At 42.2% G+C, this 26,313-nt stretch overlaps 3 protein-coding genes across 3 annotated transcripts; 2 read left to right on the forward strand and 1 right to left on the reverse strand.

The window, feature by feature from the left end:
• Positions 1 to 1,652: 1,652 nt before the first annotated feature.
• On the forward strand, positions 1,653 to 7,197 carry LOC137915222 (very long chain fatty acid elongase 5-like). The gene is made up of 7 exons (XM_068758663.1): positions 1,653 to 1,719; positions 2,074 to 2,261; positions 4,284 to 4,361; positions 4,598 to 4,769; positions 5,207 to 5,331; positions 6,472 to 6,606; positions 7,007 to 7,197. Exons 1-7 carry the CDS (start codon positions 1,665 to 1,667, stop codon positions 7,121 to 7,123), a joined length of 870 nt encoding a protein of 289 aa, XP_068614764.1. The 5' UTR covers positions 1,653 to 1,664; the 3' UTR covers positions 7,124 to 7,197.
• An 823-nt stretch (positions 7,198 to 8,020) lies between these two features.
• LOC137915219 (F-box only protein 9-like) lies at positions 8,021 to 15,794 on the reverse strand. Its single transcript, XM_068758659.1, has 13 exons — positions 15,671 to 15,794; positions 11,825 to 11,896; positions 11,518 to 11,649; positions 11,380 to 11,437; positions 11,013 to 11,112; positions 10,646 to 10,776; positions 10,445 to 10,559; positions 10,125 to 10,243; positions 9,555 to 9,645; positions 9,383 to 9,478; positions 9,197 to 9,287; positions 8,635 to 8,789; positions 8,021 to 8,556 (listed from the first exon to the last, which is right to left on the reverse strand). Exons 1-13 carry the CDS (start codon positions 15,671 to 15,673, stop codon positions 8,448 to 8,450), a joined length of 1,272 nt encoding a protein of 423 aa, XP_068614760.1. The 5' UTR covers positions 15,674 to 15,794; the 3' UTR covers positions 8,021 to 8,447.
• A 1,585-nt stretch (positions 15,795 to 17,379) lies between these two features.
• On the forward strand, positions 17,380 to 22,620 carry LOC137915221 (serine/threonine-protein kinase ICK-like). The gene is made up of 13 exons (XM_068758662.1): positions 17,380 to 17,480; positions 17,627 to 17,681; positions 18,639 to 18,760; positions 18,850 to 18,929; positions 19,019 to 19,151; positions 19,240 to 19,411; positions 19,537 to 19,704; positions 19,774 to 20,139; positions 20,279 to 20,487; positions 20,588 to 20,730; positions 21,604 to 21,720; positions 21,803 to 21,910; positions 22,003 to 22,620. The coding sequence occupies exons 1-13, from the start codon at positions 17,380 to 17,382 to the stop codon at positions 22,137 to 22,139; spliced, it is 1,911 nt and encodes a 636-aa protein (XP_068614763.1). The 3' UTR covers positions 22,140 to 22,620.
• The last annotated feature ends 3,693 nt before the right edge of the window (positions 22,621 to 26,313 follow it).

Consider the following 26,313-nt stretch of genomic DNA (forward strand, 5'->3'; position numbering starts at 1 on the left):
ATAAATATAAGGTTACTTCAAGAAGACTTTTTAAAGTAGCCCATTTATTTCTATTTGCATGATTTATGTGGTAATTATGATGCAAGATGACTCGTGGTGAAGAAGAAGAGGAAGAAGACTGAGGCAGAGCAGCGGACAAAGTGGTGGAGACGAAAGAACGAAGAGTGTTGCGTGGCTTTCAAGGGGAAAAGGTGAGACAGGCTTTTTGTGTGGGCAAGAGAGGCTTCCTGGAGACTGGAATGCAACAAGCTAAGGTGATCAGGGAGACAGGTAGGAGAGGACTGGGTGTGTCTCCTGGGAGGAAAGGAGACGAGGAGACCTGGTGGTTGGAACCAGGAAATGCAGAAGTGTATACAGGAAAAGAGGTTGGGTAAGAAGAAGTGGGACATTGAGAGGACAGAAGAGAGTAGACAGGAGTACAGGGAGATGAGACGCAAGGCAAAGGTCAAACAGAGGGCAAATGATGCCAGGTTAGATAGTAAAGATGGCGAGAAAGGTCTGTACAAGCAGGCCAGACAGAGAGAGAGATGGGAAGGATGTTCAGCATGTTAGAGTGATGAAGGATATTTTCCTTCCTTTCCATGTTTGGAAATGGATATCTGTGTTGGAAGCCCATCTGTGGACAGGTGCTGCAAATTAGCTTCAGCTATAAGCGCTATAATGCAGGCATCAGATACTTGTGCTACATGTGTCTATGTTTTGTCTTTGTCCACATTCAAATAAACCAGAAATAAAATAAATAATGGCAAGGTGTTAACAGAGGCCAGTAGTGTGCGAGAAAGATGGAAGAAATATTAATGAAGGAGGAAAAATAGAGAGAACAAAGGATAGTAGAAGCACCTGTTGTGGACCAGGAAGTGTCAAAGATCAGCATGAGTGAAGTTAGAAAGGATGAAGAGGATGATCAGAGGAAGGTCGTTGGACCGGATGGAGGTGTGGAAGTGTCTAGGACAGGTGGCTGTAGAGTTTTTAACGGGGCTGTTTAATACAATCCTAGAGGGAAGACGATGCCAGAGGAATGGAGGAGAAGTTTACTGATGCCCATTTTCAAGAAGAAGGGGAGACAAACAGAGCTGTGGAAACTATCGGGGGATGGAGTTAATGGAAAAGGTAGTTGAGGCTAGACTACGGACAGAAGTCAGCATTTGTGAGCAGCAGTATTCGGCTTTATGCCGAGGAAGAGTACCAGAGACGCAATGTGTGGTGCTCATCAGCCGTAGAGGGTGCCATGCCCTGGGTGCAATGATACAACCACTGATTGGGTGCTCACTGGTTCCTTCTTTCAGAGGCTGGATTGTTGACAGAAATAGTTCTTACATAAGCAGCCCCACAGCAAGACGGCCCTGGATCCCACCACCCAAAACGCAGCAGGGGTGGATTAGTGACTCTGATTCGCCTCGTCTCGTTTGTTAACAGCGCCACCGTCTCTCAGTACAGACTCGCCGACATGCTCTCCTGATTACGCCCTTCCAGATTAATATGTTTTGCTGCTGCCGAGGAGCGGCGTCCACATCGCAGTCTAAAGTCCGAAACATTTCTTATGCTGTACCTGCACAGGGCAAACTCGGCAATATGATGCAATGCTGTGCTTCCAGTACAAGGTTCCTGCCACATAAAAGGGGATTGAGCTCATTTTCACTTTGCTCTTTATTCTCAGGTGACAAATGGAGACCATCAATCATAACCTGAACACTTACTTTGACTCATTTGGTCCCAGAGGTAAGAAAGGTTATATTTTCATCTTTAGATTTAGATTTTTATTGTGTGTTTTTTTTTTTTTTACACTTCTTTTAAAGTTAGTCGCTTCCAAAATGTTGCATCGAAGAAGATTAACGTCACCTTAAAACATTGACCCAAGCTTCAAAATTAGATGCTGTACTTGAATGCATGGACTTGCACAAGAATTCTTTTTTGGGGATTGTTCCCCTTCTGCTAACCTCTCTAGGTGCTGAGCAGAGATTCCCCAGCGAGGGCTCGCTGGCGCTGATTTTCACTGGCAGCGAGCCCTCCTTATCGGCCTCCCCGTGGTCGACAGGAGTGATAAAAACTGTCCTCTGTATCCACATGTTTCAGACAAGCGGGTGCAGGGATGGCTGCTGCTCGACAACTACCCGCCGACCTTTGCACTCACCATCGTGTACCTTCTGCTTGTGTGGATGGGGCCCAAGTACATGAAGCACAGGCAGCCGTGCTCCTGCAGACGTGTCATGGGAGTCTACAATTTGGGCCTCACACTCTTGTCCTTCTACATGTTCTTCGAGGTAAACATTTGTGCACACAGTCCTCACTGTTTCGGCGCTAATTGCATCGCTAACAATTACAATGACACATTCATTGTGATTGTCTTGTCAGCTATTGGTCCATCAGCTCCACAGCTAAATGGCATAAGAGGGGCTATTGCTAGAGGCAGAACATGCAGCATACAGCGGCACTTATTCCAGTGTTTTTGGAGCTACATTTGAAGTCTGGGACCAAAAATATTTTTAGCTGTAAAAAAAAAAAACTTTTGTCTTTAAATCATATTTGCCTTCTGTAGAGTTTTCATGCTTTCTATTGCTTAATTATCTGTTTAATGGTTGCATTGTGTAACACACATAGTCACTGGTTACACCAGCTGCTTAATCTCATTACCGGTACTTTTTATTTATATTAAACAAAGATCCAAATTCCAACAGGAAACGTGACATCAAAAAAAAAAAACAGCGTCATGTGAGTGTGAGTGTGTGTGTGCGCAATAATTATAATTTACCTACATAGCAACATTCAAATAATACAAGATGTGTGTGAAAGTTTGTCTGTTCATTTAAAGTTAATACTGTGTTGACTTTAATGGCTGAAGCTTTGCGGGTTTGTGCTAAGCTGTGCTACATGGCTCCAGCTAAATACTTGTAACCGTGGGGACGTGCATCAGTAATGGGTAAAAACAGGATTGTGTTTTTTCTTGAAAGTAAATTCCAGTCAGAAAAGTAAGCTTAGCTGAGCATAAATTGTGAAAGCAGGATGGGACTGCCAGCCCAGCTCCATCCAGACAAAACGCTCTACTTGCACTTCCACTAGAGAAATAATCGTTTCACATACTTTGTCTTCCTAAACTCGCTCTGCTACATTAATCTAGCTGTGACTTCATATTTTTCATCTAATCTTGTCCCAGAATATGGAGCATCCCAGTAAAGTCGTGTGCATTTTAACGCTAAGACAAGGGCCTGTGCCTCTGGCGTCCTTCTCTGGGAGCTGACATGAGAGACAACGCTACATCGTGTAGTAAAAGGAGAACGCCTGGACATCCGGCAGCCATGACAGACCTAATCTGCCCCTTGGTGTTTGTCAGGAAGCTGATTTTCATAAACAGCTGACTGTAAAAGTGTAATAACTAAGAGACGCCATTGTAAAACAAAGCGTGGCAGCGTTTGTTTAAATTGGACGAGTCAAGCCCAGCGACTGCATCTGTTATATTGTTTGTGTGCACATGTCAAGTATCTATACTTTCCTCCCCATCCATGATAGCTTCTCTGGTATTTTTGCAGTGGCTGCAAGATTCGCTCCAGGCAGTCCCAAAGGAACAGCACCTGATTTGAATCAAAGTAGGGCAGGGCACAGAAATCCATTTCAAAATGAGTATGAATAAAATTGGTTGTGATTAATGTATAGGATTTCCAATGCTCCCGTAGATGTGGAGTTAGAGGAGGGTAATGTCTTTAAAATTGTAGAATTGGTAAAAAAAAAAGTTATTAGGGGCTTGAACAATAATTTAAAAATGTGGATGTTGGAGGGGGATTCTTGGCTCTGAGATGAAGGCTTCTTTTAATTTTCTGAATCAGCATTAAGCCACACATCCACGTATTTGTTTGTTTATGTGTTTAAAAAGGATACCCATTAGTTGCTACGCAAGTAACAACTAGTATTCCTGGGATCCATGACTAAACTAGTGCATACATCATTTTAATACATGCATAGAAAGGGAAAAAAAAAAACAAATAAAAATAAAATAAAAACTATATCGTATATTTGTTAACATTTCTTTTTAAAGCAAACTGATTTCAGATATGTTTACTTGAAACTGAGCATTCGTTTAGAAACCAGGAGCACGGCTGTCTGATGTCGTCGGAGGTGAAGATACTGATACTCTTCAGTATTCCAAGTATTATTCTATTTTATTTGTCTGTCATGCCATCCATTATATCTCATAGCACAGTTTTGCTTTCTGTGATACCCAGATTGTTGTCTGGATTCAAGTTTTTGGCCACATGTCCATTCATCTTTCATCTCGACTGCTCTTTCTTCAGCTCATTACGACTGCACGGAACGGTGGCTACGACATGTACTGCCAGAACACTCACAGTTCACCCGAGGCGGACACCAAGGTGGGTTGGAATTACGCCGTGCAACCTTTTTATGGATATTGCAGTTGTAGTTTTATTTGATCACATCTTGATTACATTACAAAGTTCAAGATTCCCTGTGATTGTTATTTGCTACAATAAACCATACAGTAAATGTACAGTAAACCATACACTAGATGGTAAATTCTGGAAACATCTCACAGGTTGTGCCTTCTGTCATTTTTCATTATATAACAAACACCCATTGTATTTTTCAGATCATGAATGTCCTGTGGTGGTACTACTTCTCGAAGGTCATCGAGCTAATGGACACCGTTTTCTTCGTACTGCGAAAGAATAATCACCAGATTACTTTCCTTCACGTCTTCCACCATGCCAGCATGCTGAATATCTGGTGGTTCGCCATGAACTGGATACCCTGTGGTCACTGTGAGTGTTTTTGACACAACTGTACCCTCCAGTGACCCAAATCTTTCCAGTTACAAGTTTGGCCTCGGGGCGAGCTAAATAATTCAGGCGCCCTGCTGTTGAACCCAGTAAGTCTGTTTTCCTCACAGTGCCTTAAAGGGCACCAAGTCACACGTGTTGACCTGGACGCTGGTGCACTATGGAGCTTACTCTTTGTTCTTTTCCATTAAAGTTGAATGAAAACATCACAACAATCGGCAGTAATGCACCTGTCTTGTTAATAATTACGTGGCATTTATTACGGACTCAAAATATAAGAGGCCGGATCCATAAATATGTTATATTTACGGATATATTTTTTCTGTGGTGACTCTCCTAAGACGAGCAGATTAAGACATTGTTTGCCGGGAGCTGCTTGCAGATGAATACGTTTGAGTCTCTCTTCTGTGTCTCCTCAGCGTACTTGGGTGCATCCCTAAACAGCTTCATCCATGTCCTCATGTATTCTTATTATGGCCTCTCAGTCGTCCCGGCCGTTCGGCCGTACCTTTGGTGGAAGAAGTACATCACGCAGTTACAGCTGGTGGGTCCATCCTACAGTTTATTTATTCACAGCGATGGAAGAGCTGCCCTCAAGGCCAACACCAACGCATTCACTTTGTCCCAGATGATATGTGTATAATGTCACCAACTGTGCAACAGTATATTTCAATGTTTACCCTCGCCGAAGGGGAGGCGAGGGTATTGCAATTGGGTCCGTTTGTTTGCATGTTTGTCTGTTTGCTTGTCTGTCCGAGCGCATAACTCAAAAACTAGGAACCCAATCGACTTGAAAATTTTACACAAGCAAGGTTCTGTCCGTGGCTCGGTCCTCCCCGAGAATGGCGTTGATCCAGATCTGGATCCAGATTCTAGAATTATTTTTACATCTGGAATTGTGCCTCTGCTGTAAACTGCCACTTTAAGAGGGAGGGACACGAATGGCATGATGGGAAAAAGAGTCCAGAAGGAGTCTTGTAGTACGTTCCGGAGCAGCAAGCTAGAGCAGGTTTGGCCCCTCTGATCCGGAAGCCCTGTTTACTGTCTCACAAGATCGAATAGTCTTTTGGAGGCGAGGGTCTGCAATCTCTGATTGTCGTTTTCTAGTTTGTGATGTTATACACGTGAAAATGAACAAAGTGCAGCTTTATACTTCGTTGTATGTTTGAAAAACTGAAAGCAAATATTTGTCAGGCTGCTTTGAGAGGCAGTGTATGACAGAATTCCCAGTTTGAGTATGGCGCAAGGAAAATGCACAAAACATTGCATTTTTGTGACTTTCCTGTTTAGGTATTGAAGTTAAATGTTGTACTTTATAATCAAAATTACGATATATGATACGTTTCATACGTTGTTATAAAATGAACTAGAAAGAAAATCAGAGATTGCAGACCCTCACCTCCTTTGGAGCTAGAGACTTCAAATTTGGTGTGCACACTCATAGTTCATTCTAGTTTCATATATGTTATAGTTGTAGTTGTATCTTTTCCCGGTCCGGAGCAGCAAGCTAGAGCAGGTTTGGCCCCTCTGATCCGGAAGCCCTGTTTACTGTCTCACAAGATCGAATATTCTATTGGAGGCGAGGGTCTGCAATCTCTGATTGTCTCTGGATCGATATGATGCTTGTCTGCCCTCCAGGGTCACCGTCTCACACTAACTGTTGGACTCCATGTTTCCTCCACAGACCCAGTTTTTTGTAACTGCATCCCAAACGATGCTCGCTATCATTTGGCCGTGTGGCTTCCCCATGGGATGGCTGTACTTCCAAATAAGTTACATGATTGTGCTCAGCATCCTTTTCACAAACTTCTACATTCAGGTCAGTCATTTTTAAACATTTAAACTGCTGATTATTCGGTTGAAATGATATTTTCGTATGGTGATATTTTCTCAACATTTAATTGATCCATCTCTGTATCCCAAATCTGTTACGTCTTTAAAAACACAGAGTGAAATGTTATGAGCGCCACATCTACAGTCCTGCAGCTCTAAATACCCCCCCCCCCCCCGAAAAAAACTACATTGTCCAACTATTTTAGAATATTATGAGGCGTTTATTATTTGTTTCGTATCTGTGACCTCTCGTTAACATCGGGAATATAAAACCTTCCGTCACATTCCCATTGTTTGCACTATAAAACATAGAAATGTTCTTTCATTAATTAGTTTTTTTTTAATATAGAATTTCCATGTGTCTCTCTGCCCCTCTTTATCTTAAGACTTACACGAAGAAAAGCAACTCTCTGAAGAACGGTTCCCCTGCATCAGCAAATGGACATGCCAACGTGATGCCACCAACGGAGCGTCCCGCACCCAAGAAGCTGAGGGTGGATTGACCTTTTAGACACTTGCCATCTAATTGTCCCTTTAGCTAATGCTGCTGGGTGGAACATGTTTCTTATTATCTCAAACAGCCCTGCACTGAGTTAAAAATAAATAAATAAATAAGCCATAGTCACAGGTATGCAGCGACTTCCTGTTTTCACAAAAACAATCCTGCACTGAAGCGTTCAGTTGATGTACTGTAGATAAAGGAATAGAGCAGCAACATTGCACAATATTGTCCCCTCTATGCAAAACCCTCCTTAAAAGCTGAGACGTCCTGTCCTGTCCTGCTGCCAGCAATCCAGCACATTTACGGTGCTTTACACACACAGAGGGTCCAAAGATGAAGCTCCACGGAGTGTGTTGGCACACTTTCTTCACACTCTGACACCTCAGCAACTTGCGGGCCTACTGAACTACTTTACTGCAGTCTTTAAAGTATAACTAGAGCATCTCGTGACTTGCATTACCTTAACTTTTGTCTGCGCTGTGACATAATGGTACATTCAGCCCTGTGAAGCATTCCAATAGCAAAACGGCTCCAGTAAAAGCATCAAGAACTTGAATTCATTGACACCGATTAACTTCTGATGTGCAGCTACTGTTTGCTAGTATTAAGGTATCAGATAAGTATTATCACAAGTACTAAACATGTCATATCCAGATAACTTTCATGAAATAGGGGAGGGCTCTTCTTCTTCTTCTTTTGTCGGCGTGTCCCGTCAGGGGTCGCCACAGTAAATCAACCTTCTAGTCGATTGCATGTTTAATTCTGGCACCGTTTTACACCGGATGCCATTCCTGCCGCAGCCCTCTGCCTTTATCCGGGCTTGGGCCCGGCTCGAGGGAGACGCTGCCCGCGCTGCCTCTGAGGCTGCATTAAGCTCAGTGTTGACCTTGGAAGTAATATTTTGTTTGGTTCCAACGTTTACAACGTTTATCTTGTCACCAGACGGACAGACAAACTAAATAATTACAATCCCATAAGCTCCGCCTCACCTCGGCAGAGATAATCACTCAGCAATCACAAAAACCGAGACGTAAATAAAGCAGCCTATTTGTGCATATTCTGTCCACTGTTTATTTGAGGGAGAAAGTGCACAACAATTAAGAACAGCACAAACATTCATTGCTTCCAATAGGTGGGAAAGGTTGCTAATAATTTCAGCTCATAGCATATTATAATTTCTGAAATCATAACCTGTAACATGACATGCTTGTGTGTTGGACACACAAAGGATCATTATATTAACACCATCACCAAGATCAAGGTCATCCGGCTGCAGCACAGAATGAATGTTTGCTGTGCGATGATGTGCAGGATCTGCAGGATGCCTAGAGGGGCTGCTCAGAGAAAGCCGTGTAACTCTTCACTCGGGCAAAGTGGAAGGGCGGGTACATCCTGTCCAGGTCAAACGCCGTGACAACCGTTTCCCCGGTCTGCCTGAAAATATCATGATAATAGGACACTTTAAGTAAGTCAATCTTTTCCTTGACTATTGCTTATAATCATGTCTCTTACTTGTAAGTAATGTGGCAGGAGTGGTGGATCCACACAAGCTTATTGAAACAATGAACCCCACCAGAGGAGAGCTGCAGTCCCATATGGAAGGTGTGTTCAGCTTCCGGAGTTTGGTTCTGCCTGTAGAACCGATTCCTCGGGATTTCAGTCACTTTCTGTTAAAAATAAAACATAAATACCTGTTTGTTTGTTTTTTTTACTGTAGATGTGACATTTAATGTCAGGTGAGGGTCAACATAACCTGTTACATTAATAACCCAAACACAACACAGCCTGTTTGGATTGGCCGAGGACTTACAGCACAATAGGACAAAGAAAATACAACACATTAACAAAAGTTTATCAAAAAGAAAAAAATAAATGCAGGAAAAAAAGCTGTAATTTATTCTAAAGTTCTGCAGGAAAAAAATATTCAAATGTTGTGACATAACTAAGAAGAAGAACTAGTAGTACAATTATGGGAAAGTTAGTTAAAACTGACCAGTAATGTTAGAGGGGGTATTGTTAAATGATCATTTTACATCTCCTTTGATCACTTATTCTTCCCTAAAATCTTCCTCACCTCCTGCCTTTTCTTGCAAACAGCAAAGACTTTGGTTTGATTGTCTGTCTCCTGTGACAGACGGAAGTGACCGAACAGAGCGCAGTCCATTCTGTAAAAATTAGACAAAATCGCAATTACGAAAGGTGTGAATGACTCAATTTCTCTTGCAAACCTCCGTTCTCGCTGCGGAAATCAAAGGAATACCTGGAATTATGAGCATTCAAGCAGGGAACAATAGCCAGAGGGTCCTCGGGGGAGGTCATCATGATGACCTGGCCGTCGGGGAAGAACCGGAGGTACCTGTGACAAGTAGCTCAACCCTGAGCTGTGCCATCGCTACAACTCACAAACACAGAGAGTACAGTCAAACATTCACCTGTAGTACTCAACCTTGTGCCAAGGCCTGTAGAATTCATCCAGCGACTGCTCTCCTTGGCGAATGTATGTTGTCTTGCTGATATATACGCCTGTAAAAAAAATAGCATGAATGGAAAAATAAATATATGCTTCAGATATGCAAAGTAGTATTAATATGGCATAGTGCAGACATTTTCTCTGGATGGAAACAGGGCTGGGCTTTGATGTTACATTTCAGAGGCGGAAAATTCTACTGAATGGCTGCTTTGAGAAAAATTTAGTTCAGTACAATCAGTCCTGTCTGGTGTTTGGCCCAAAATTACACTTTGGCTCAACCCGGAAACGCAAATTGAGACAGTGGTTTTAGGGGTGATGTTGTTTTGTCATGTATTATAAACAAATTATAAAGGGTGTGTCTGATGAAACCAGACGCACGCATCGCTGCCGACCTCCTCGCACTGCAGTCGTCTCAAAATGCTCAAGATATTTTGCATTTATGACAGTTACATTCGGAAAGTTTGCAAACAATGACAGTTAACGTTCATATACTACGGCAAAGAATCCACCATTTGTAAATGAAGATGATTACCATCAAAACGGACACGTGGCCTTTGCAGAAACATCTCCCTCCAGGATTTGAAAGGTGGAAGCTTTGTGCAGTTCCGTCCCCACACTCTGACGCAGGCTGAATGCCAAAGTCCAGCGTCCCTGCAGGGAAATCAAATGAGCAAAGGCTGAAAACCGGAGCACATGCGATTGTTTTACTGAGTATTTATTGGGCAGCAGCGATGTGAGATTGCCAATTTCTTCCAACTGAAATCAGGCAATTTTAGAGGACAAATGTGAGAAAAGCAAGCTGCTCACGAGAACGCCGTCACAGATCTGATCTGTCGTGACAGAGGGGCTGACCTTGCACAAATGTAAAACCCACGGCAAACCAAAGAGAGCTGCTCCAGGGATGGCATGTCCAGACTGCTCGAGATAACCCAACGAAATATGTACATCAAGACCTCCCGCGGCAAGGCTGCAGTCAGAGAAAACAACAATAAATATAAATACAAGCCGACAATGACTGCAAACGTAATTCTGTTCTAATGAAACTCTTTGTACCTGAAATGTGCACCTCCGTGTTGTCCAACTCGGGAATGCAGATCTTTGGAAAGGAGCTTTCCAGCGTGAGCTCCTGCTCCAGGTAGGCGAGTAGATCTTCGATCTCACCGTCGCCATCATTATCCTCCATGCTGATAAAAAAAAACAAATGATGCCTTCAGGTTAAGACGTAAGAACGCCCTGTCTGTCTCACAGGCGGGAGGTTTGCCGCCAAAAGACACCAAACAATAATTACTTATTGCAGAGATGAAGAAGCTGCTTTTGCATTTTCACGAGGCAACCCAAAGTTCAGACAAGTTGCAATAGGCACGTTCACGTTTCTGTAACAAACCTCAGGCTGTCAATTATAAAATACGAAGCAGCTTACTAGCTTCCTCCATCTTGGTCTGCATCTGGAGGACGGCTGTAGTTGATTTTGGACTCAATGTCGGGCACAAGCTGCATAGCCATGCGGTAGAATTTGATTGCTGCAAGTAAAAAGTAACTCAACACATCAAGATACATTTGAATTCAAGTGTTTAAGTAATCTAATCACTTACCCCCCCCCCCCCATATACAGACATTATAATATACAGGTGGCCTTCAAATTTGAAGTAGTTATGAAAGCTGAACTGATGAAACATAATAAAATGTGATTTCCGCAACTGCATTTTTTTTTTTTCATTAATAGAAAAAGTATATTTTACGGCTCAGCTATCAATTCTTCCTTTAATTTAAAACAACCTGAAACATACCCTCATAGACCGCTCCATTCTGCTCTTCATCAACAGCTCTCAAGAAGAGCTCTGCTGCCTGCAGGAAGACAACATTCACAGCAAAGCAAGAATCACGCACGGCAATCTACAACCAATCTACAACGTTTCGCCGCTTACTTTCTCCTCTTGAGCAACTTCTTGTGTCTTCCTCCGACCTTGAGCTTGCAGCAGCCGGTATCTCGTTCCACTCGCTCCAGAGCTCACTTTGAGCTCTGACATCCACTGAGCTCTAAATACCTTTAGGTGAACCTGTAATTCAGTAGAAGTAATGTCTGCTGTCAAACAACAAGGCACACAAAATGAGGAATAACGGCGTCTTTCTTTCTCCTTCATTTGTGTACCGTCTAGCTGATATATGAACGTAGCCTTATATTCCCTGTTTGGCAGGGGCATGATTGATTGATGTGCAAAAAGGATTTATTACCTCAAAATTTGGGTCATCGGAGCCTTCCTCTTCATCCTCTATTGTACCCCCAATATCTGCCTTATCTTTAGCCTGTGGAAAAAGGAAGAAGTCAACTCTATTGAAAATCCAGAATCACTAACTGTTTTGCTTTTGAGCAAGTAAAAAAAAAAAGCGAATTATTTCATATGCCCTAATCCAACAAAAGAAATTAATAACATACATAAAATTAATAGGGAATATCAATAATTATTCATGATGATGCTCAGATTCTAAAAAAAGAAAAAGAAGTGGTAAGAAGTGGTACAAGAGGCAGAAAGTTCCAGATTAGGAGTTAAGAATAGAGACCTGATCCAGATTTAAAAGACTGAACAGACCTCCAGCATCTATTTCTCATTAAAAACCTGTTTAGATCTCAACTAGGGATCGACCGATAATCGGACGGGCCAATTATACAGGCCGATATTCAGCATTTTGACACATATCGGCCGATAAGAGATCAATGTAAAACTGTCTCCAGCATTGTCCCACCCACAACACCATCTGATTGGACACACGCAGAGCCATGGCACAGGTAAAACAGCCAATCAGCAGTGAAGCTGTACATGCAGGGCGCGAGTGAAGAAACTCCGGGCAGCACGTATATTGAAATGTATTAATAATTGATGTGACTCACGTTTCTGTGAAATGTTTTATCTAACTTTGTTTTATTAGGCCCGAGCGCCTATTCTAGGCGTAAGGGGCTATTGCTTTTGCAACGCAGAAGACAAGTTGACGAGCGTAGCGAGTCAACCCTCGACAAAGTTGACGAGCGCAGCTCGTCAACCCTCGGCATCCAACTTTGCCATGCTGTTGAGGACGACCAACACACTCACGCACACACACACCGACACTCAACAGCACACACACACACACCGACACTAAACAACACAAATGCACACACACAGAGATCCACAAACACGAGTTGACGAGCGCAGCGAGTCAACTCGTGTTTGTAACTGTCTTCCGATGGTTGACGAGCGCAGCGAGTCAACCATCGGGCGACCAACACACCCACGCCCACACCCACGACACTCAACAGCACACACACACACACCCCGACACTAAACAACACAGACACACAGACACACACACACACACACAAACACGAGTTGACGAGCGAAGCTCGTCAACTCGTGTTTGTGTGCCCCCACAGACGCGTAGCCCTCGTCGAGACCATTCCGAAAATGTATTTTGTGTAGAAATCGCACACTCAGAAAAAAAGTTATATTGTTTTTGCAAAAATTCTTTATTCTTTTTCTTTTTCTTCTTTGTTCTGCTGTTTAAACGGCAATTTGACCCCCTGAACGTGCTCGAAAACTCACCAAACTTTGAACCAAGCTCAGAACCGGCGAAAAATTAATTATTTTATGTGTTTCAAAATTGGGCATGAAAAAGTGGCGCGCTAGCGCCACCTACAAAAATCACAATGCATTGTGCCTATGGGGGGTCCGACGCCAACTTTGTCGGACAGCCACGAAATTCGGTACACACATGCGTCAAGTCAGGGCAAAAAAAAAAAAGTATTATGGCCACGCCCCCAGACACACAGGAAGGCGGCCATATTGGATATAATTTTAAAAACTGCTGAGTCAGCGTTTGCACACACACACACTCCAATCCAAACCAAATTTTAAACACTTATTGACCCTTCCTACCTGGACACTTTAAAAGGGAAACTTTGACAATCAGCCTTACAGCGCCCCCTAGAGAACGATAACAAAAATTGAATGGGAATTAAAAAAACACTTTGCCAGAAATGATTGAAACTTACCAGAAAAGTCCCTCATGTGGTCCCGATCAAAAAACACAATCGTAACCATGTTGTTTTTATGCTGTTGCCATGGCGATGGCAACCCCTCCTATGGGGAGGGGTCCGACGCCAACTTTGTCGGACAGCCACGAAATTCGGTACAGACATGCGTCATGTCAGGGCAAAAAAAAAATGTATTGTGGCCACGCCCCCAGACACACAGGAAGGCGGCCATATTGGATTGAAACTCCTGATGGCAGATGGCCATATAATCCAAATAACGATTTGACTAAACTGTGAGCTACTCATGCAGCTCAAATCTAAACACTTGCGAAGCACTCAGGACAAAAGCGGCACGCGTCGGCGGGTCAGCTCAACGGCCTGTCGGCCGGCGAGGGCCTACAACGCCGCTTGCGGCTTTAATTTACTTTATAACTGTATTTTATTTAAAATGTCAGGAAGCTATTTATTTGTTTAATTAGTTACCTTTTTATTAGCGCTCCCTGCACTTTGTTACAACTTTCAAACAAAGATTTGTTGATTATTGTCTAAGATTCTTTTTAAAAGAAGCTGTTTAATAAATATGTGATTAAAGACATTTAAACAAAGTTAAGTGTTGGAGTTCTTAATATTCTAAATTTTGACATTTTCACTTTTACTGCAAATGAGTATCGGCGCTGTTGTTCTGTTAGTACATCAACATGTCTATTTTGACACAGACTCATATTTTGCAAAGGTTCTGTATGTTTCTGCTAGTATTTCAGATACCTTGTGTGTCCTGATGTGTTTATCTCAATGCTTGTATTTGTTAACTTCATTGTTTACTGTACATAAATGTGCAATATTGATTGTTGATTATTTTAAATATTGTCATCAGATAATTATCAAATCTGGGCCATTCTTTACAAAACCTTTGTTCACCCCTGCTCTAAGGTAAGGGTGCCCCAAAAAATAAAACCGTAAACAAGCGAAAATGAGTAAAAAAAACAAAAACAAACGTCTTTTAGAGCTTCTTTACTACAACTTAGGAAAAAGAAGAGGAGCCGACAACACCCAAGAAAAGAACGCTTCTTTCAACAGACAATACCAGGAGTCAGACTTAAAATACAGGTTTCTCTACAGGTGACTCATGCACCAAGTCCGCTCTGCATAACATGTGGTGACAAGCTAGCAAACCAGGCAATGAAGCCTTGAAAATGCTTCGACACATCGAGGCCGAGAACCCCGGATTAAAGACAAGAACTTGGAATTTTTTGACAGAAAGAAAAACATGAAGGACAGAAGTAATTATTGAGTCACACAAATTCAAAAAAGGTGTGTGTTATGGTGAGAAGATATTGGTGTAATAATCATTTAATAGTTATTACAAATGCATAAGGCAGGAGAAAGGTTGGGGGGACCCCGCTCTAGTCTAAATATAGGAGAGGGCGTTGGCGTCTAATGACAAATATGCCACTGAATATCTTTTTGTACGCAGGAACTGACACGCAGTAGCAGAGTTGTGTTTCCAGTCATGAAACCTTTCCCTGAGGTTTGGTATGAAAGCTCTGAAACTACCTGTTGACCTTTTAGGGTGAACCCCTTCAGGGTCAACAGGACAAATGACGACTACGAATCTTCAACTCCAAATACTTAACTGACCAAACTGTCCTGCTGTTTACCTTTACTGCGGCTGACAGTTACAGTTGTACACGAAGTTACTCGGTGTAATGTTTAATATACCTGGTTTCTTTACGTAGGAAAACTGTTTAAGATTATAATAGAGAGTTTAATGATCTCAAAGGGTGACAGCACATGAATGTTTAGCGCACCTAAACACACTAACTTTTGTACCGTTAGTATAAAAGAGCGTAGCTAAATTCTGTTAACAGCTATAATTATTTCAAAGTTGGTGAGTCGTCGACTCTAGGAAGACAAGCAGCGCAATGCAATCTGCCAGAAAACAGGTATTAAAAAAACAACAACAACATAACAATAAATAAATAAATACATGAAAACATCGGGTGACGTCAGTTAGCTGACTGGCAAGCTAGCATGCGTATCTCTCTATAAGAGGCATAATAATGAGAACCCACCATAATAATTGATCCACTATGTCTCTTTTTTACATTTACAAACGGATACTACCAGCGTTTACAGTTCACGGTCAGAGAAACGGACGACGCAACGAACATATTTACGAGCCCTCAGAAACGCGGCCATCTTGCTGACTAGTCCGAGGCCTGCTGCGTTCAGGAACAATCGGAATTTGGGAAATGCTAAAAAAAGAAAAGAAAATAGACGTCGTGCACAATATCAAACGGAAGGTGTCGTTGCAGCTACGATATTCAAATGCTTATCTTCAAATAACATTAAAGCGTTATAACAATAATAATTACCTTACATGCTGTATACACTGGGGAAAGTTGAAGGTTTTGTTTTAAACCTAATTAAAATCTGCACTGTTTTTTTTGCATAAATCTTCACTGCTGAATGTTTCTGGAGAGGACCTTTTCTTAACACACAAACCTCGTATTTAATAGTACTTTTGGATATTGTACTTTTTTATAATTTCTGTATAATTAAAGATATTTATCACTCCCCTTTCATGACAATGCATAATTGTGTCCTGATTTTGTGTAACACTGTTGCGCATTAATTTTCTTACCGCCTTGCACGACTCGAAAGCATCTCAACAACAAGCTCACTTCCGCATTTGCCTTGCACCAACACAGCGTTCCCGATCATTTATATCTTTCATTTCTGTGCTGCGAACGATAAGTGTTGAGATATCAACATTTCATATCTACGTAAACCGCTATTATTATTATTATTATTATTTTGTGATTGGCTGCTTTACAATGATTTATATGCGTTTCATCTCGCCTACGGGAGCCCGCTGTGATTTGTTGCCTTGAGTTGTTTTTCCAGCATCGCGAGACTTCGCGTGAGTTCGACAGCAGCAGGCCCCGGATGAAACTATTACTGTTGTGTTTTGGACAGAGGATGCGGTAATGTGTCTCTTCCAACATTTATTATTATTGCATTTAAATACTGTTTCGTCGTCAAATGCGAATGCGTGGCTGTGTTGTTGCGAGGAGGGTGTTTATTTGAAGTTCGGGGGCCATCCAGTCCAGTTTCCCTCTGTAATCGTTGTGGGTTATGCTAGCATCACTTCTGCTAACCTAGTTATAGCATTAAGCCCAATCAACTGAAGTCAATCTCAGCTTCAGTTATAGCTGAATAATGTGATTTATTTATTTATTTTAACGCTAATTTGTCGTTACGTTAGCTTTCACTTCGCACAATCAATCAATCAAATCTTTATTGCAGACACAATGGTCGGTCCAATTAAAAAACACACATAACATTTACAAAGATTATTTATTTTTTGTTCTCCACCATACTGTATATTGGCTGTTATAATCTTTTGCATTTAACTGTAAATCAATGTTAAATACTTTATGAAGACTAGCTACTCGATTATAAGAAAAACTGACTCGCACCTGTGATTATTTCTCTGAAAATAATTGTGATATTCTACTCTGATATTGTGACCTTTATAGCCCATGATATGTTTATTATGGGCTGTATTGGTTGCTATTCACCTCTAATTTCACCAGTGACATTCATTCCTCTCTTTTCAGGCAGGATGAGGAAAGCCCATGATGGTTTGAGAGTCCTCCTCCTCTGCCCGCTGTCTTCTGCTGATGTCACAGAAAGATCTGGTTGCATTCAACATCTTTATTTTGTACCCAATAGTTACTTCTCCCCGAATCCTGCTATGGAGGAACGATCATAAATAATGAATAGATACACCAGCATCAGACAGCTCGGAGACGGCACCTACGGCTCGGTCATGCTCGGCCGCAGTCTGGAGTCAGGGGAGCTCGTGGCCATCAAGAAGTGAGGAGCTGGGAGTTTGTGTGTTTTGCTGCAGTCCTCAAAGATTATTTCTTTTTTGTTCTCCACCATACTGTATATTGGCTGTTGTAATCTTTTGCATTTGACTGTAAAAGATTCATACGAGAAATGTTTTCTTTTTTTTGCAGAATGAAAAGAAAATTCTACTCCTGGGAAGAATGTGTGAACCTTCGTGAAGTCAAGGTGAGTCGTCGCCCCCCCCCCCCCCCCCTGCATTTTAAGTGTGCAGTTCTATAATTAAAATATGAGCAGGATTTTTTTTTTTTTAATTAGCTATTTTCTGTACAGTAATACAGAATACAAGCAACGATGCACAGCTAAGTATTGATTTGTCAAAGAATGGATCTGATAGGTGATCTGTAAGACACTAACAAATGCAGTGATGATGAAGAATGCAAGCTTTGAGCAATGTCGGATGCCTAATGTCCAAATAAGCAGAGTTCTATAAATCTAGAGTGAGAACTTTATGATAGCTGACGATGTGCGGATAAGCCTTAAGGATGTTGTGATGCGTATATTGTGTATTTATGTGTAGTTTTGTTTTTCTCTCCACACCATTGACACCGTATTACTGTTTAAATCTCCTCACAGCTTAACGTCACACAGCAGCTCTGAGTAGAAGGTGATTCTTGTGTGCTGTTGATTTTGAGCTCTGGTTTCCACCCCTGGCCTACTCTCCCCGTTTCCTAGAGCTTGACTGTGCCAGTAAAATGTGTGTAAACATGCTGGTCCTTTGGAGTCCTGCTAATTCAGTTTATAATTGCAGCATGTACCACCATAAATGCTCACACGCCCATTAGCCTTACTAAAATGTGGCATGGTTAAACCTTTATCATCCGAGTGCAATGGGGAAAGTATACTTCTCCACCCTGCCGTCTATTACTCTGGATTTATTTCCCCTTTTAATTATAATAACAAATCCCAGCATTTCTTCCCCCCTTCCCAAACTACATAATGTTCTTACATTTGCTGTATTTTACAAATGTTTTGTTTTTTAATGGTAGGACATGCTTTTGAATGTGCTCCAGTGCACTTTGTGTATTTTCAAGCATGGTTAGACTTTCAATGTCGTTCTACATTTCTGTTGTTTTGTTTATTCTTCCCAATTTTTCTTACGTGATTCTGTCTTTGTTCTTTTAGTCCTTAAAAAAACTCAACCACGCAAATGTGATCAAACTTAAGGAAGTGATTCGAGAAAATGATCACCTGTACTTTATATTTGAGTACATGAAGGAAAATTTATACCAGCTTATGAAGGACAGGTACGTATCGCTGTTCCTTGTTGTAGTATTGGTCCCCCATTAACTTGTTACAGTTTCTCTTTGAGTTTTCTCTTTGTTTCTTGATTCAGAACTCGGTTGTTTCCCGAATCTGCAGTACGAAATATCATGTTTCAGATACTACAGGGTCTGACATTCGTTCATAAACATGGTATGACTGTGTAAAGTGCAGAATTGAATCTCATTCAACCAACCGTTTTCATTTGGCTGAAGGTGATGATGCAATGTGTGTTTGTTTAGGGTTTTTTCACAGAGACATGAAACCTGAGAATCTTCTGTGCATGGGCCCAGAGCTGGTTAAAATAGCCGACTTCGGACTTGCACGTGAAATCAGATCGCGCCCGCCGTACACAGACTACGTTTCGACTCGGTGGTACGTTTCTTTTAAAGTAAATGAACAATGGGAGTTTACTTGATGCGTTTGTGCACTCAAGATTTTGTACCCTCTCTTTCTGGACTAGGTACAGAGCCCCAGAGGTGCTCCTCAGATCCACATCCTACAATTCACCCATAGACCAGTGGGCGCTAGGCTGCATCATGGCAGAGCTTTATACCCTCAGGCCGCTTTTCCCAGGCTCCAGTGAAGTAGACACCATTTTCAAGATTTGCCAAGTCTTGGGTACGCCGAAGAAGGTAATGCTTTTCAGTTCTATAAGGACCTAGAACTGCTCCGATCATCTTTAAAAGCAGATTTTCCTGTTGAAAGCAAATGACACTACGTAAACGATGTGTACGTTCGGACTGTATCTTCTCTCCAGAACGATTGGCTCGAGGGATACCAGCTGGCTAACGCTATGAACTTCCGTTGGCCTCAGTGTGTTCCCAGTAATCTGAATACACTGATCCTTAATGCCAGTCCTGAAGCCATCCGTCTCATGACAGATCTGCTGCAGTGGGATCCCAAAAAGAGGCCGGCTTCTGCCCAGGTAGCCTCTGACCCACACCCACGTTCTTCCATAAGTGAGTATGAAAAACGGATCCTTTCGTCTTCTCAGGCTCTCAGGTACTCCTACTTCCACGTTGGCCAGGCTTTGGGCACTCCTCAGCAGATCCTGGATCAGGCCAGACCTCAGCGGGCCATCGTGCAGCTGCAGGCTCCCGTCCGGTCACAGCACATGCTGCAGCAGCAGCCACTGCTGCTTCAGCCGGTGCCCCCATCCCAGCCGCCACCTGCCAACCAACACTTCTCCGCCTCCAGGCCGCTCCAACAAATCCAGCTCTCCTCTGCAGCTTCCCAGGCAGCAGTATACCAACGGCACGCAGAGCCGGCGCGGGAGCAGCAGCAGCCGAAGCAGGACCAGCCCGAAGGAACGCCACAGAGCCGCCTTCCGTACATCGTTGACAAGAACCTCCAGAGCAAGGTCACTCCCTCAAAATCACACCCATCAAAGGAAGGCTGTGGCCACAATATCAGCACGAGCACGGCAATTATTACTTGCTTCAAATGTGTCATTTATTAATGCGTTACTCACGTGCGCTTAATTTGGCTTGTTCTTTCAGCAAACCAGACAGGAGTCAGAAAATTCAAATTCACTAAGCTATCATTTGAAACCGAAAGGAGGCCGGCGGCGTTGGGGCCATGCCACAGGACACGCTCAGGGCGAAGACTGGAACGACTATGAAGAGGCTGATGCGAAGTCAATCCGTGTTCTGGGAAAAAGCAACTTCTCCCCGGAGAAGTCAAGACAAGGGGACGATGCACAGAGCAGGCGAGGTTCTAATGACTGCGTTTAAAGTAACAAAATATTTGTACACTGAGCTACTCACAGTACACACATTATGTTCTGACGGATGCCTTCTCTCTTTCAGATACGGAAATGTTCTGGATTTTAGTCGACCCAAAGGAAAAGAAGATGCTCCTTTAAACCTGAACAAGACCGCAGCTTGCCAAGAGCCACCAAGAGCCGCTTCTGCTAAACAGCATTACCTGAGGCAGTCCAGATATTTACCTGGTAATGTATAGTCAAAGACGTACTTTGGGTTCTAATACGTTGTGGTTTGATTCCACTGTTGCAGGAAGTCTGTCCGTGAGATCTCGTGTGCAACCGAACGACTGAGCCGTTGTTTTGTTGGTGGTTTGGAAGCAGCAGGTTTCTTGACGACAGGACTGTTCATCTACTCTTCACTGCATTTTGTTGGCACAAGACAGTCGCGCAAATCTTCAGTAGACGGTGGTAACCTGTACACGCTGTAGCACCGATGTGCAACGATGGACAAAAGAACACAATGAGAAATAAAGGTCAAGGGCAACTCTTCAGGTTGACCCTCCACCAAGGAGGTTATGTTTTTGACGGCGGTTGTCTGAATTATGGAAAAACTGCTGGATGGATCTTGATGGGGGGAAAAAACATCTGAAGATGGGTCTTAGTCTAACGTAAATCCTATTAAATCAATTCACTGACAGAATATCACAGTCACAAAGGGGTCCGATATGAAGTATGATGCAAAATGTCTTCTGGATCTGATCCAGAATAAAAAAAAATGTTTATTTTTTTTTGTCCTACCGATGTATTTAGTGAAACTTTTCTCCAGATCACACATTTTTGGCATTAACGGAGACTTCACTTTCCACAAAAAAAAATCCTTTTCCATTTGTTTTTCCAACAATTGCGTCTTGTATTTTCTTGTTTCAGCGTAAAGACCTGAGGGGGAAAGGGCTGCTTGGGCAGAGGTTTGCGCTCTCCGAGTGCTTTTCTACTTTCATTGAGCTTCTACCTTAGTCATCATTGTTCTTAAAATGAGCTCTAGTTGCTGAATTTTGTTTTAATGAATTGACATTCATCAGTGAAGAATAGGTACGATCATTTCTTTTTGTCTGTTTTCAGGTGTTGGCACAAAGAAGAACGCGGCCATGAATGCCAGTAAGGATTATTCTGGAAGCCATCTTTGGAGCGACGGCGGTATTCCTTTCGGAGGAACTCTGCCGAGCCGAGGCGCTCATGGTAAAAACCCGCCGGGACGTCTGACGCTTTAACTTCACTGTTATCTTTGCACCTTTTCACCATTGGTTGTTCTACATGTCAGGCACAAATACAGTCCCAGGTGGAAGCATGGCGGCGTTTTACAAAAAGGACCTTGGTCCCGTTGGTCACAGAAGACATCCGGGTCCTTCCATGGAACCTGCAGCATCAAGTGAGGATGATTTGAAGCCTTGAGCTTTCTGCTAATGTTTCTGTTTCAGCTAACAAAACAAACTGTTGTTGTTGTTGTTGTTGGTACATTAGATTATGCAACATGGCAGTCTGGGCGGAGTCAGATGACCAGCTCTGCCAGTAAAACGCTCACCGGGATGCTGCCTCGCCCACCAGTGCAGACCATCCATGGGCGGACAGACTGGTCTGCCAAATATGGGCACCGCTAGCGTCCTCCCTGGAGCTCTGATAAACGCACGTCCTGGAATCTGATCTAAAGTACATCTTCACCTCCAAAGAGTAGGCCGAGTTGTTTTATAATCACGACCTGTACATACATCTTACGACACAATATTTTTTTTCAGAATGTGTTCAATGGATGTTGTGAAATTAAAGTATTTAAGTGTGTGTGTGTAAAGTTAAATATAACTGGTTTAAATGAGAGCCCGGGTTGGTCTTTATTGTTGTCTTGTCTTACACCTGTGTCCCTCAAGAGGACAGACGTCTCATTTAATGAAGTTCAATCTGCGTACAGAATTATGTTTATGATGCCACTGTCGCTGTTTTTGACTGACTGATTATTTTTGGACTCTGCACAAGACAGTTAAAATGATTTACATTTCTGTTGGTTATTTAATAATGTAAAGTTTATCTGTTATCTTTTGCATTGCTAATGAAGTCTGAGAAGCTTTCATTTCAGTCAAATAAATGCAACGCATGATTTTAGTGATGTGTCCGGTTACAGCTCAAACAACACTGGAACAACAAACAAAACGAAATTGTTTAGCGACGGGGTCTTTGGAGCATAACTCCGTCGTTAAGAGAGGGTTACACTGACACCTAAACTGAGCTCGCATATTATATTTAGTCAATTTAAAACATTTTGTTTGGCGTTATATAAAAAATAAAACAATGATTGGGATTGAGGGGGGGTGGGCGCTGCATTTCAACAGGAAGTACAAATACCTGCTTTTTCTAAAGAAGATGAAAAAGCGAGAGACTTTGCAGTTGCTTCACGAACGAGAACTAATTCGGACATCCTGTTCGTTCTAACACGTTTCATTGTTATTTTGCTGTTCACGTAATTATATTTTAGATTTTTATTTCGGTAACGAAAGACCGAGGTCATCAATGTGCGACGGCAAGCGCGCATGCTGCTAAGGAGCAGCTAGGTAGGTTTAAAGTGTAAAAAAGCACTTTAATCAATATAAATATATTGATAAACACAATATTAAAGTTAATATTGAGTCACCTAGCAACTTGGGGAATCACCTGAAACCTGTTAATATAATCTCATGATGCAGGATAATATAATAATATCCTGCGATATCCTGTATATTATATATAGGATGTATATTATAATAGGATATAACGATAGCCTCGTGTTTAAGTTTTTTTTATTTGTTTTTGCACCATATTGCTCTACTGTGTTTCAGTATAAATTAAATGAATTCCTAAATTCCATAAAAGGAAGGCAGACTGCCACGTGCAGTGCCGCACTTGGATGTGCCTGACGCTTGGAGCTTAACTTCCCTACGTCTCCTACAAATGGGCCTTGAGCTTGTTTGGAGGTTCTAGCAGGGAGCGCAGCTACTGGTACCGGTGATGGTCGTCCGCCGCGCCGGGGTGGACGTCGGCCTCTTCCACCGAGCGCTGAGCTTCGGGAGGGACACACATGGAGCGGTGAGGGAGGGAGGGGACACCCGCCTAGCCAGCCAGATCAGCCGAATCAACCCTAGCGATCAATGGGGTGACAGATGCCGCAGCCAGATCGCCCTCACATCCGAAAGCAAGGAGGAGCCACGCGGCGTTATAAAGCGGCGGCGCGCAGGGTGGCTCCGTGTCACGGTGCGGAGCGTCCGCGTTCCGCGTTCCGCGTTATGAGCAGCTATAAGCGTTCGTCGGTGGAGATCACGAATATAAACCGCGTTGCTGCTTCACGCTCGCTGTGTGAAGGATCGCGCTGGTGGTAAGGATATTTCCCATCATGCGTAGCGGCAATATGTTAATGAGATGCGGGCCACAGCCAATCAGAGTCTTCAGATGTTTAGCTTTATCGTGTTTCATCTTCTATCGCTGATTTATAAAGACGTCAGTGTGTAAAATGTACCCACAATGTACCACAATGTACCCACAATGTACCCACAATGTACCCACAAGGTACCCACAAGGTACCCACAATGTACCCACAATGTACCCACTGCATTCTGCATTATTGCATTCTCTTTTTTTTTGCATTCTCATGTGCAGATACGTAAAATAAGTCAAATCCATTGCTGGTAAATGTTGTCATATGTGACTGATATTTATGATATTTCTTAATGATTTTTCTCCCAATCTTTTGTGTGTTTTTAATCTAATCTAACGACCAGTATAAAAAATCTTGTGAGTGGTGAAGTTGTTTCTGGTCTATTTAATTTGCAGTTTGGTTTTCGATGTTTGAAATGCTCCTCTTAGACAGGATGTTTGACTGTTGTACTTGTACTCTAACATTCTATCTAATAAATATATTCATCATCATCATCATCAGACGTTTGTTTCACAGTATTTCAAGGTTTTTCCTAACAATTAATGAGGCGTATAAGAAACTGGTGAGTGCTGAGTTGTTTTCAAAAAGGTGTTTTTGAAAACATTTTTTACATTTGACATTTGGTTAGGTTTTTTGGTTTTGCCTTTTGTTGAGCTATTATTTTTTCAACCTCAAAACTGAATCCAAGTAGGAAATCTGTTGTGTAAAATATCCTTGTGTAGAAAACTGCCAACTTGAATTTCCTGGGGGGTTTTTTTGCTTTATTTTTAGGCCATCTGCAGGCGGGGCTCTCATGTTTCAACAAGTTCCCATGGTGGAGACCGATGGCATGAAGCTTATTCAGACAAAGGCAATCTTGAATTACGTCACAGAGAAGTAATGGAAAAGATACTAAGGAGCGTGTCATGTATGCCTCTTCTTTTCTGACATGTTGGGAGCTTTAGCTGTTTGAATGTTACATAATAAAGTGAAGCTTTTCCTCAGGATCAACATGTACTCAGAGGGACTGATGAATCTCAAGCTATTTATCATGATGCAGGCCTTCCTTCCAGACCCAAAACAAGAGCTGGAAAACATTCAAAGTAAAGCTAAAGAGAGCTACCTTCCAGTGTTTGAAAAGGTGTTACTGTTTTCCATGTATATTTCATGAAGAGGATTAAAGCAGGCGAGTACAGAATTGTGATGACATTCTATTCCAGAAACTGGTTTCGTACACAAGTACATAAACGGTGTCCTTCCGGCAGGAACGTCCTCTCAGATTCAAGTCCTTCAAGTTTCAATGGTTTTATTGTGTGTTTAGTTGTGCACGTTTACAGGCTTCATGGCCTGCCCTAAACCGTCTCTAAGGTGTAGCAAGTAGATATCACAATCTTGAGTTGTCGCCCGATTGTGGAATGCCTGCCTCTAACATGCTGACGCTATCCTGTCAAAGTAAACCCTTGTTCTGGAATTTTGTTAGCTTTTCTACCTATTATTTGCACTTTTCAATAAGGGTGGGTTAGTTTAAGAAAGGAGTGATTAGTGTGACAAAGCCATTTCTCTAAAAAATGTTTTCAGTGTCACAAAAATCAGTCCAGTCCAGTGTTCCCGAAACCCAAATAAATACCTACATATGAATGCAGAACCAATTTTTACATTTAAAATTACAGAACCAGTCAGTGTTATTCCACCCTGACTGCTCATATGATCCGTCATGTTATTCTGCATGTTGAGTAAGACTGGACCTCACCTTAGACCAGACATAATACCAGCAGGCATCAGCTTTCCAGTACCTCATTCCGATCACAACAGAGAAATAAATGTAAACGCGTATTCAGTCCAAGTTCTGATATTTCAAATCGATATGTATTACTCTTTTATTCACCTTGTTGTATTACATACATTTAGTTCAATCAAATTAGTTTCCTCAAATTGGGTAAAAAATATTTTTAGTTGTAGTACTATGTCATAAACACTGTTTACAGCAAACAATGAAAGTTCTATGAATGATTGTGTCCCGCCCCCCAGAAATTCTAGGACATGATGATCAAGATCAAAAAGTTCAGAGCCAGGCAGCAAGAGAAAGCTTCAGGAAGACCATGCCTTTGTGATGACCGCCAAGGAGGCGCTTCTAACGAAATAACCGCTGCCATGTTGCAGGTCTGAGCTGGTTCCTTCTGGATGTGTTAAATTAAAATGAAGTCCATGAAAGATCTGGTTATTTCATCCAGTGATGAGAGAACTTTATACGTGGTCTGTAATCATCGCTTGTTAAAATGTGAAAGCTGGTTTATCTTTTACTCGAGAAATGTCTGTCCCACTTATTTCTATGACCAATCTTGGCCACTCCTCTTTTTGCATTAAAATAAAAACATTAGATTAAGAATGAAATTCAT

The sequence above is a fragment of the Brachionichthys hirsutus genome, unplaced genomic scaffold, assembly GCF_040956055.1.
Source record: "Brachionichthys hirsutus isolate HB-005 unplaced genomic scaffold, CSIRO-AGI_Bhir_v1 contig_794, whole genome shotgun sequence".
Classification (NCBI taxonomy): Eukaryota; Metazoa; Chordata; class Actinopteri; order Lophiiformes; family Brachionichthyidae; genus Brachionichthys; species Brachionichthys hirsutus.

Coding starts and splice junctions, on each gene's coding strand:
- LOC137915222 (XM_068758663.1), top strand. CDS start 1,665: ATGGAGACCATCAATCATAACCTGAACACTTACTTTGACTCATTTGGT. Junction 1,720..2,073: donor TGACTCATTTGGTCCCAGAG/GTAAGAAAGGTT, acceptor CACATGTTTCAG/ACAAGCGGGTGCAGGGATGG. Junction 6,607..7,006: donor TCACAAACTTCTACATTCAG/GTCAGTCATTTT, acceptor CTTTATCTTAAG/ACTTACACGAAGAAAAGCAA.
- LOC137915219 (XM_068758659.1), bottom strand. Junction 10,560..10,645: donor CACGGAGGTGCACATTTCAG/GTACAAAGAGTT, acceptor CTCTGACTGCAG/CCTTGCCGCGGGAGGTCTTG. Junction 10,244..10,444: donor GGGTTTTACATTTGTGCAAG/GTCAGCCCCTCT, acceptor ATTTCCCTGCAG/GGACGCTGGACTTTGGCATT.
- LOC137915221 (XM_068758662.1), top strand. CDS start 17,380: ATGAATAGATACACCAGCATCAGACAGCTCGGAGACGGCACCTACGGC. Junction 17,682..18,638: donor TGAACCTTCGTGAAGTCAAG/GTGAGTCGTCGC, acceptor TTGTTCTTTTAG/TCCTTAAAAAAACTCAACCA. Junction 20,731..21,603: donor GCAGTCCAGATATTTACCTG/GTAATGTATAGT, acceptor GTCTGTTTTCAG/GTGTTGGCACAAAGAAGAAC.